The sequence below is a fragment of the Pan paniscus genome, chromosome 10 (genome assembly GCF_029289425.2).
Source record: "Pan paniscus chromosome 10, NHGRI_mPanPan1-v2.0_pri, whole genome shotgun sequence".
Classification (NCBI taxonomy): domain Eukaryota; kingdom Metazoa; phylum Chordata; class Mammalia; order Primates; family Hominidae; genus Pan; species Pan paniscus.
The window spans coordinates 83,717,742-83,729,254 of NC_073259.2; the positions used below are offsets into that span (position 1 = coordinate 83,717,742).

Below are 11,513 nucleotides of genomic sequence, written 5' to 3' on the forward strand. Positions count from 1 at the left end.
CCAGCGCAAATGCCTATCAATGATAGACTGCATAAAGAAAATGTGGAACATATATACCATGGAATACTATGCATCATAAAAAAGGATGAGTTCATGTCCTTTGCAGGGACATGGATGAAGCTGGAAACCATCATTCTCAGCAAACTAACACAAGAACAGAAAACCAAACACTGCATGTTCTCACTCATAAGTGGGAGTTGAACAATGAGAACACATGGACACAGGGAGGGGAACATCACACACCAGGGCCTGTCATGGGGTGGGGAGCTAGGGGAGGGATAGCATTAAGAGAAATACCTAATGTAGGTGACGGGTTGATGGGTGCATCCAACCACCATGGCATGTGTATGCCTATCTAACAAACCTGCACGTACTGCACATGTATCACAAAACTTAAAGTATAATAATAATAATTTAAAAAGATAAAGTCTAAAAGGAATCTCAAAACAACATTCTGCGTAACCTTCTTATCTTATGTTTTATTTTGTTTGATAAGAAGACAATAGAGAAAAAGTAGATAATTATCAGCATGAATGGGACTAGCTACTGGCAACCTAGCTTCTGGGCCGTTACCCTTCCTATCACACTTCTTGGTACCTATGTTTTACAGAGTAGCTTACAGTATTGTTATATGAGTCATTTCATTATATCTTCACATGTGAGATATCAGAAAAGGCATCAGTTCATTTTAAAGATGATGCATTTACTTAAATGCAATGAAATATAGAAAGTTTAATGTCCTAATGCTAGTTACACAGATAATGATACAAACAAGACCAAACCCCAGGCCTCTAGGTTTCAATATATATGTATATTATCTACTCTGGAGTTTAAGTGATTATATTCACTGAATGTTGCCATTTATAAATGTCAGGTTCTATACAGTGATACCTTGAATAATGTCCTTTTATAACAAATTCCTTTGTGAAAAAAAAAAGCCCATGATATTAATAGAAAAGAAAACAGAAGCAACAGGCACATAGCAGTAATATTTCATTGGTGGAAAAATTTAAAACTAACCAATCAGCAAACACTTTTCTCAGTGTTTTGTTTTTGGTTTTTTCCCTAGTTTAAGAAAAATATAGCTGGTCAAAGGTAAGAAAAAGTTTATTTGCTTTATTTTTAGCCACTACATTTTTTCCCAACTATTCTATTCACCGCCTTCTCTTGTCAGAAAAGGAAAACCTTCTTTCATTCATCTGTCTGGCCATTCATCAGGTTCTTATTGAGCACCTAATCCAAGCTAGAACTATGCTAGCTGCGGGGATACAATGGTAAACAAGAAAGACCAAGAAACCCCCAATCTAGCAGAAGACGTAGACAACTGAAATGGCTTTTGCAGTACAGTGCTCTAAGGGCTTTGATGAGAACAGCATGCTTTGACCGCCACTAACTCCCATTGGGGAGGCCAGCGGGAAACCTCCTGGAGAAAATTACTCTAAGCTGAAACCTAAAACAGGGCAGAGTAGGGAATGAGGAAGAGTTTTTAAGGGAGCAACTGATGTAAAGGAGTAAAACCAAAGCGTTTCCTGTTCAAAGAACTGAAAGAAGTTGGTGAAAGAGGGGACAGAGGAAAAAGATGGGATTGGATTCGGAGACCAGGGCCGTATCTCACTGAGTGTTGTCAGCCGTGCCAAGGGCTTGAACTCAATCTTAAGGGTAACTGGAGTAAAGTTAAAGCGTTCATTAGGGAAAACATGAATAAATATCATTCTCCAATAAAATCTCTTTCACCTGGTTTCCAGTAACAACCTCCTAACTGGTTCCCTAACTGGCATGAATGATTTTATTGGAGAATGATATTTATTCATGTTTGTTTTTGGGGTTGTTGTCATTGTTGTTGTTGTTGTTTTTGAGATGGAGTCTCACTCTGTTGCCCAGGCTGGAGTGTAGTGGCATGATCTTGGCTCACTGCATCTCCGTCTCCCAGGTTCAAGCAATTCTCCTGCCTCAGCCTCCTGAGTAGCTGGGATTACAGGCATGCACCACCACGTCCGGCTAATTTTTGTATTTTTAGTACAACGGGGTTTCACCATATTGGCCAGGATGGTCTGGATCTCTTGACCTTGCGATCCGCCTACCTCAGCCTCCCAAAGTGCTAGGATTACAGGCATGAGCCACCGTGCCTGGCTCTACACATTTTCTTTTCTTTTCTTTTTTTTAATATAATAATAATGTTTATGCGAGGGAATCAGGATAAAACTAAAATAACAGACTAAACGTACATAAGAGAGAGGGGTAATTGAAGTTAAAGCATTCTTTTTCTTTCTTTTTTTTTTTTAGGTGGACAGGAAGTAGAATTTATTGGTGAGTATTAAGAGGGGGAAGCACAGTGAAAGCCCTCATGAGTGCAGGGCCCGCCACTTCTCTAGAGGGCCACAACTGGGAAGGTACTTGACCCCACAGCCACCTGGGATGAGCCGCTTCTCAGCCACCATGTCTTCAAATTCATTGGCATTGAACTTGGTGAAGCCCCACTTCTTTGAGATGTGGATCTTCTGGCAGCCAGGAAACTTGAACTTGGCCCTGCCCAGGGCCTCAATCACGTGCTCCTTGTTCTGCAGCTTGGTGCGGATGGAGATGATAACTTGGCCAACTGGCCACAGTGCCCCGGGGCTTTCCAAAGGCACCTCGCATGCCTGTTTGGAGCCTACATTGGGGTAGTGCAAGGTCAAAAACATGTACATCCATCTGAAAGGACTGTCTCCAAGGTCCTTTAGAGCAACCCATACAACAAACAGGCTGCATACACTACCAAGGAAGCTGCTGTTTGCAGCCATTGCACACTGGGACACATTTTCTTAACACAAGTTTGAATTCCCCAGGACTCATTATTTTGACCTCTGCTTTCTGAAATGGAAGTTTGACGTAGATATACATTCTTTTCCTTAACAAAGGAGTTACAGATCATGAGTTGGTTAGTGCAATATACTTAAAATTGCTCCTTGCACATATGTCCACAAGTTTATCTTCTTCCCCTGGGTTCACAGTTTCCTCTGTTACCCTTACAGGGTCTCTGCATCTGTATTCACATGGGACAGGCTTGAGCAGCACAGCTCAGACCTCAGCTCGGCTGGGACGTTGTAGAAGAAAGTAGAGTACCAGGAGGAGAATGAAGTAGATGAATTCTAAGATTCTACGCTCTCTAGTGGAGAGTTGTTTCCTAAAAAATTATCAGACCACACATTCCACACATGAAAAATTCATCATACTTTGAAGATAATTAAAGTAAATGTCATCCAATTTTAACCAAATTTCTGTTCTACCACTAAAGGACATGCAAATGGCTTCTTTTAAAAATATATATAGCCAGAATGGTTTTTGGCAATATAACAATGAAAAAAACTGAAACATTTTGGGGGTAATTAACTCATGTTTTAGATATCTACCATTATTAAAGTTTTCATGGGTAAGACTAGATCTTAAAACAGATTGATTTTTTGATGACCAGAAACTGAACTGAATTTGAACAAGTCCCATTGGGACTGAATTTTTAGCATCTCAGAAGTGGTGTTTAAAACCACACTACTCTGACAATGGGAAACCAATGAACATAGTACAGCCACAGGATCTTTATATACTGCAATGGGTGGAAGTAAAGTTTCCCTAAAATAAAATTGATGTTCCTATTATCAATTATCCCACAAGGAAGTAAATCCTGAGACAAGAAAGGAGGGCTTGGGAAATATATGTCAGTTACCGAGGACAAAGAGAACCTCTCCCTTTTCTAGGTGAGGGACTCATCTTAATGAGCAATGAAGCCTCAATACTGTAACAGCCAGTGCTAGTGACTGGGCATGGGGTGAGTTGCCCCTATAATCAAGAATAAAGCAAGCACCTGTCTGATGAGGAACCCCCAAAGGATTTGGAACAGAGGCGGCAATTTTCAGATGTTTTGTATAAGTTGCACTTCCCTTCTATTATTCTCAAACAACATGTTTTAAAATGCTCCAAATCCTAAAAATCTGAAAATGATTAAATGTAGTTCCTGGCCTCTCCTTTACTAAGAGAAATTAAAGAAAAAGGAGACGCCCAACTGCTGGAGTGCACATGTCTAGTGGAGTTGTTTACCCTTTCCCAAGTCCGAGGTGGCTTTGGCAGCAGCAATTATGGTTAGAGAAAACCGTGCCTACAGTGATGTTCTCACAGACAGTTCAGTAGAAAAAGGCCAGCTGAAGAGAGATTCTGGAGCAACCAGCACCTGAGCCAGTGGTGTGGATGCCCTGCCATGAGGGCCTGCAGCAGCATGCAGTGAGAACATTCGGGATTTCCTTTTGAGAATGTCAAGTCATCACGGACAGCGGCTCATGAGTCAGACCTCACCCCGTGTATCATCGTCAGAACACCATCCATGGTGGTTTGGACCATTACGCAGTTTTAAATTGTTTTTGTTCTTATTCATTGTTTAATTTATATCTGTGGTGGATCATTGGTTAAAGACAGGAAGCAAAAGAACACTGATGTTGAAATACAAATTTATACGAAACATAAAAGAGATAATTCTATAAATTCCCTTAAGAGTTTCTTTAACCAAACCTACCAGTTGCATTGAACTAATCAAAATATTTATATAGCACATCACGCTCTCTCTAGTTCTACTTTTAGAATGTTAAAAGGGAAACTATTTTGCCAATAATATGGAATTTGGGTTTTTTGTCTAATGGGATTAAATATTATCCATAACAAAATGTTTTATTTGAGCATAGGCTAGGAAAATGACAACTGAAATCTTTTCTCTGAACCCATATTTTAGGAACAAAAATATAAAAATTATTTCAATAAAACACTTGTGTTTTTAAAAGTAAAATCCAAGAAATCCAAACATAAAATAAGCAGTTTTGTTGATGTCGCCACAAGTAGTTACATTTATATCTATATTTTAATATATATTTGGTCCCCAACTAAATATTATAGAAATCATTTTACATTTCAGATCTTTCAACTTTTTAAAACTAAAAAAAATTTTTAAATAAAATTTTAAAAAATTGATAGCAAATGTTACTTGTTAAGTGGGAAAAAGTTAAAATGTATTTTATATAATAATTATTAAGATTATATTTAAACAATCAATTAAGATAACCATGTAATTTATCATCCAAACTAGAACAGTTTTGAGAATGGAAAGGGCTACTAATAATCATCATCCCAGGAGAATATATAAAATCCAGGCCTATCCTAAGGAAATGGGACTTTTGGTAATACTACTAAGAATATGATCTGTAATAACATATTGGCCTTTTCATAAATTTTAAATGATTTATTATGCAACACATAAGATGACGAGATGATTTTTACTGTAGAAGGGATATATGCCAGAAAACGAACCTAAACTAGATTGTGCTATTTTAATCCAATTCCTTCATTTCACAGATGAAGATCATAAACCTAAATATGCTAAAAGGTGACCAAGGTATGACACCTAAGCTAGAAGAAACTTTCATGCCTTTAAATTATAACGACTTGCTTGATGACAGATGACCGGGAAATTAAAAACGTAATTTTAATAACTACTTCCTAAAATTATAACAAGTAATGTGAAATAATTAGCACCTTTAATAAAAATCTTGAAAAATAATTGTTATTGTCAATATTCTGAGATGTTGTACCATGCCTATTTATAGAAACTCTAATAATCAGTCCCAGTGGCAGAAAAACTTACCAAGGTTGTCAGAGGTGAGACAGACAGGTGTGGGCTGGTAACCTGAAGCAGCTGGTGATCTGAGCAGTTCCTCATCTGGAAGGTCATAGGAAAGGGAAAGTTCTCACACTGACAACTGAGCCTGCAAGCTCATCCCCACCAGTCCCGCAACATAGTGGCCTGCTTAAGTAACAATGACTGAGCCTGAGACGGTACAATGAAAGAACGGTAATCTTGTGCCCAGATGTAGAACATTCAGAATCTGGAGAAGTAGTGCCATCTGATTTGTGGAAACAGCCTAAAACAACAATACTGGGACAGAGGCAGATGCAATGGCCACTAGTAGCCAGATTAGACTTCAGTTGTCATTTCACCTTCCATTTGTAAACGGGTCTAACCTCTCAGAATTCAGTAAACCTCAGAATCCGTGGACAATTTGGGGAAGGAGTGCAATGGAGTTTTGATAAAAAGCTACAGAATATTCTGCTGAACAGTAGAAGGGGCATCTTGAGCAATTCTTTGGAAAAATTAAACATGACACAAAAGCCATTCACAAGTGGTGTTTCCATTATGCTTAAATTCAAATTGTGTAAAACCCAGTGAAGATAGAAAGGGAACTGGTAAATTGGACCATTATAGATCATTTTATGTGTATAATTGAATGATTCTTACATAATTTCAGCATATTAGTTGACAAATTAGAAAAAGAAGAAAATAAACAATGTTCGGTCTGATTAAAGGAATAAAGGGAAGCAGTAAGTAGAGTAATTAAGAGAAGTGAAATAAGACAATAATGATGAAGACAGATAATAATGGCACCTTAGCGGGAAAAGTCCTTCCATTGCTACTTAGTGGCAGTTTTTTCAATTTTTTTTTCCACAGTAAACTTTTCACACAGCCCTTTGAGTTCTACAAAAGAAAGAACACAAGATTTGAAGATGGAAAATTTGAACTTAAATCATTGCTCCACCATTGACCTTGAGCCAATAACATTGTTTTTTTATCCTTGTTTCCCTTTACTGCAGAGGAGCAGGAATACCTTACTCACAGGGCTTGTTGAAAGAAATAAACACAGTAATTATGTGAGCAGGTTCAACATACAGAAGGCCATCAAATATGTTAACTTCTTTTCAAGAATATTTAAAATAATCTTGAAGAATACTTTACAAGGAAGAATGTCTAAAAATATAAGAAACATTAAAGAAAAGAAAGAATCTGGAAAGTCTTATAGGGAGTTAGCCATTTAAAAGAGCTCATTAGCATTTCATAACCTTTCCAGTTAACAAGGTACTGTTCTGAAGATTCTATCATTATATGATACGCAAGTTGCAATTAATGAAATATGGAAAAATGAAAACTCTATTAGAAAATTGCCAGTTAGCAGGACAGGGATTGTAATTATTCCTCAAATAATTGTAATTTGAGGAAAAGCATTAATAATTAAAAGGTCAAGATGGTCCACCACTTAGGAACCTACGTAGCAGGGAGTTTATAATGCAAATTATAGTTTTTATTAGGTATGTGAGGGGAAAACTTCACCTCTGAGCACAAAAACTCTAAAAGAGGACAGACTATCTTTTTTACTTACCTGAACAGATTCCTATTCTTCTTTTGTTTGGTCTAGACATTACCATCACCTTTCTAAGACGTTCATTGAATGCTATAGGTCCCAAGAATAAAAAAAGTGTAACTAATTGTGTAGCTAAAATAAAAACAATTTTTAAAATAAAGAATACAAAATAGGAATTAATAATAAGATACAACAGAATAAACAATAAAAGCCAAGTTTTCCAGGGTAGATCAGGGTCACCACTGTCACCATCAGCATTATAGTATCTCTTTTATTAGCTGTTACAAAATCTAGAGCATTTCTTAAGATTCCTCCTAGAAAATTCCAGAAGTCCTAGAGATTATTTTAAATATGCTCATTATTAACCTCCTAGATACCACTTAGCACCTGTCATTTTTCTCTACCCCTGTTTCAACAGCTGTAGTAATGGCTTCTGGAGAAATGGCAGAATCAATGAGAATTAGCCAAACCAATTCCATGAACAATTCCGGTAAGTCATGTCCTCTCCATTTCTGCAAGTCAGGATTAGGCTGCCTCAGCTCACACTCCAGTGCTCCAACAAATAGAGAAAAGAAACATTCCTCATGCCTCTTGAACTGCCCTGCTGTAAAATCCATACGTTGAAAACATCTTAAGGCACTCCAATAAAACAATCTTCTTTTTTCAAATGTGTAAGTATTATGTTGAACAACTATGGTCTGTAAGAAATTAGAAAGCCATTCTGTTTTGTTCTGCTGTCTTTATATTTATTCAATATTTGGGGGATTGTCCTTCCCCTGTCCCCTGGATAAAAACTTGGGCAGGCCACAGCATTTTTCAGGTAATTTTTAGGTAACACAAATAGTCAGTGGTGTACTGAATCTGCTTATACTAACTTGCAAGATTGCATGTATTTCTTCCTAACTCTGCATTTAGTGATATCATGTTGGAGACTTAAAATACTCACCTAGGTTGACAGAGAGAATATATCTTAAGAGGGACAGACCTCTGAATGGTACTGCTCTTCTCCCTCTGCCCAGATGACATCTCCATCCTCCCAACTGGTGCAAGTGTGTGGAAGGCATGGATGCAGTCAATATTGAAAGAGATCACATTCTAGGAGTGTAGTGATTATAGCCTACAAAGGTCAAGAGAAGACATGGTGTGAAGATCTGTTTTCTGAATGATAAATTTAACATGATGAGTAAATGAATTATTGCTCACATGTTCCTGCATGCTCTGGGTGAGATTTGCATTTTTGTTCATCAACAATGAAGCTCAGTATCATTCTTTGAAAGATTCACTGGACACCACTCTTCAAGGGCAGCAAGAAAGATGATACACTGTCATGAGTAATGAGGTAATCAATATCAAATAAGTTGTATTAGAGAATTGCAGAAACAAGACCTATACTGTTTCTATACAATTGAGTCCTGAAAAGTCATGGCCAAGTGAGTCATCACAGCACTGCTACATTTTTCTCACAGTGGGAGATATAAAATTGACAAGAAGTGGACTACAAAGACTGTAAAGAGAGAGTTCCTGGATTTGAACAGGAAGAGACAATGCCTTAACACTGCAAGGAATCTTCTTGTGCAGTGACTGGACAATATGCAAACACCTAAGTGCTTCTCTAGATCTTCACCAATCAAGATAAATCACTACGCCTCACATGAGCCCATACATTTTCCAATACATTTTTTAAAGAATTGCTTTTATAGACAGGAGTCCTGCAAAAAAATATTTGCCAGTGTTTCATATACATTATGTGTGGCCAAAGGCTAAAGGATGGCTAAGTGACAAAACTTCCGCTGAACTAAAGATGGCCTCTACACTTGACACAGTCCCATGTTCTTTGGCCAGACTTCAGATCCCCGACAATCTTCTCTGTTAGGATAACTACTTTTCAGCAGTGGTTCCTTGACCCTTTATGAAATTAAAGCTCTGTTGGAACACCACACCGCCCCCCACCCCCACCCAAGCTATCCAAGCATGTTTTTACATAGCTGAACACGCAATAACGTAGTCAACGATCTGCACTAACCTCAGTGACTCCTGCTTTACAAAGCCTTCCTTATTGATGTGTGTTTGGAATTGAATGAAGGAGAGGGAACAAAGACAAATTATGAGCAAGGAGAAAGGAGAAGGAAGCGCAGGAGATTGCAGATCTAACACTGCAGAAGTTAGCCTAACAAAATAGAGGGCCCAGTGAATACATTTAGGAAAAGGAATATGGGTCTATGAAACTTTGAATACAGCGCCAATTCTGTCATTCCTCTGTTCCTCCACGTATATAATTCCTCATCATTCTCAGGAAACTCCATTTCTTTCCCAGACAGGAGTGTTGGAATACATCTCCCTCTCCTACTAGATAATCCATAGAACACAACATCCTCAGCAGTACATTTCTGAACTTTGAGCTATGCTGACTAGAATACGAGGAGAATGAGTGGAAGACTTCGGTCCAAGGTGGGGTTTAGCCTCTGAGGTGTGGTATAGCCATGTTTACCATGCTTTCAGACCTTTCGCCATACAGATTAAAAATAGCGTAGTAAGAATGTGCTTATTGCCTATTTACAACTATATAACTTGAGGCTAATGACACAACGTGGCACCAGTGATGGAGTAAGAAACTGAAAGCAAAATTTGAATGTTAGATTTAGGTGACAAGGTTTGCCAAGCAAGTTTTTGCAATCATTTCAGTAATTATTCTGAAATTTTAGGGTGGCATGATTGAGGTCCAAAAAGTTCAAGATCACGATTGGTACTTCCTACAGCATTGCAGGTCCTCATGAGGCTGAGGACATTAGCCAAAGATCAAGCATGTCTTCTTTGAGGGAACCAGAGGAAACTTGATAAGCTGTTGTCATGGAGCATCTGCTAATTAATGCTACCTTGTCATTTTTGTTGAACGCTATCTCCATCTCTTTTAAGGTAAATGCAATAAAGTGTAATTCACATACAATCTATGTGCTTCAGTCTTCATTTTATTCTATTCTCAAGTCCTGTCTTCTGCAGACTTAATTCACACTCCAAGTCCCTACTTACTTTTCTGCATCATCTAGTGTATTACCATTGAACTCCAATGGGTTTTATACACACACATATGTACATGCACATGTGGATTCACACACATATTCCACGAACAAGAATTGATTTTGACAGTCAGCACATGATGCACATTTTACATCATGATCTAATAAAAACATACACATGTATAAATATAACTGAATAAATGTTTGACACACAATAATTATCCCAATACATATGACATATTCTGCTATTATCTATTTTATTTGTAATGCTAATATTCATGAACTGATTAGTTTATCTAATTATGGGTTTCAGCCTGTAGTTTAAATCCATTTTGCTCTACATCCAACACGCAGATTGTACCCTGGAATACATTGGTGAATAATCAATAAAATTCATTATAGAATTATCTGCTCTTCAGGCTCACCCCTCAGCTTTTTCTTTCTTTACTTTTTGGTCCAAGTGAAATAACTGTGCCAAGCATTTTACAGTATTCCCAACTAATCTCTGAATTCGAAAGGGAGGCATATATCCTCATTTTCAAGTAAATGTAAGAATTAAACACTTGTTCTGCCAGAAAGGTAAACATACATATACCTACCTACACACACACACAAACACACACACACATACACATGGACAGAAACAAAGGCCTGGAAATAGATGCCCAACATTTATAATAGTGATTATCTCAAGATAATAAGACTGAATAAAAAAGGGAAGGGAATGAGTGACTATCACCTTTTACATTATGTACTTCCACACTTTTTTACAGTAGAATTGTATTATTATTGTACTTTTTAAGTTAAGATACATTCAGTTTTAGAAATTTGGAAAACATGACAATATATCTCCAAAGTCTCACCACCCAGAAAAAAATCGGTCATAAAAATTGGATACATTTCTTTTCATCTTTTCTTCCATTAACATACACACACAATCACACACATACACACAGAACACTATAATTATAGTAGACATAGATTTTTATCCTTTTTCACTTAGCATTATAATCAAGGATATTTAGCCAAGTTGTTAAAATTTTTTCAACTACTTAGCATTCCATAATTGCATATAGTTCATCAAATGGGTATTTCAAAAAATAGAAAAGTGGTCATTTATTATTAAAATTATTTCCAGAATTCTCAATAAGAATATTTTAATAAATTATAACCCCCAAATGAAATAATAAAATTATTAAATTTCTACCACAATTATGTGTAAAACAGACATACACAGTTGAACAAGATTGAAGCCCACAGAATAGTTTAAAAAGGAGTGTGCCTTAGTATC

General features: G+C 37.1%; 1 protein-coding gene and 1 pseudogene across 1 annotated transcript; both read right to left on the bottom strand.

Annotated features, from left to right (window-relative positions):
• Nucleotides 1–1,472: 1,472 nt before the first annotated feature.
• LOC117975301 (large ribosomal subunit protein uL16-like) lies at nt 1,473–3,249 on the bottom strand. Its single transcript, XM_034935013.3, has one exon. It carries the CDS (start codon nt 2,778–2,780, stop codon nt 2,343–2,345), a length of 438 nt encoding a protein of 145 aa, XP_034790904.1. The 5' UTR covers nt 2,781–3,249; the 3' UTR covers nt 1,473–2,342.
• On the bottom strand, nt 2,699–2,825 carry LOC112436791 (small nucleolar RNA SNORA70; annotated as a pseudogene).
• Nucleotides 3,250–11,513: the final 8,264 nt, after the last annotated feature.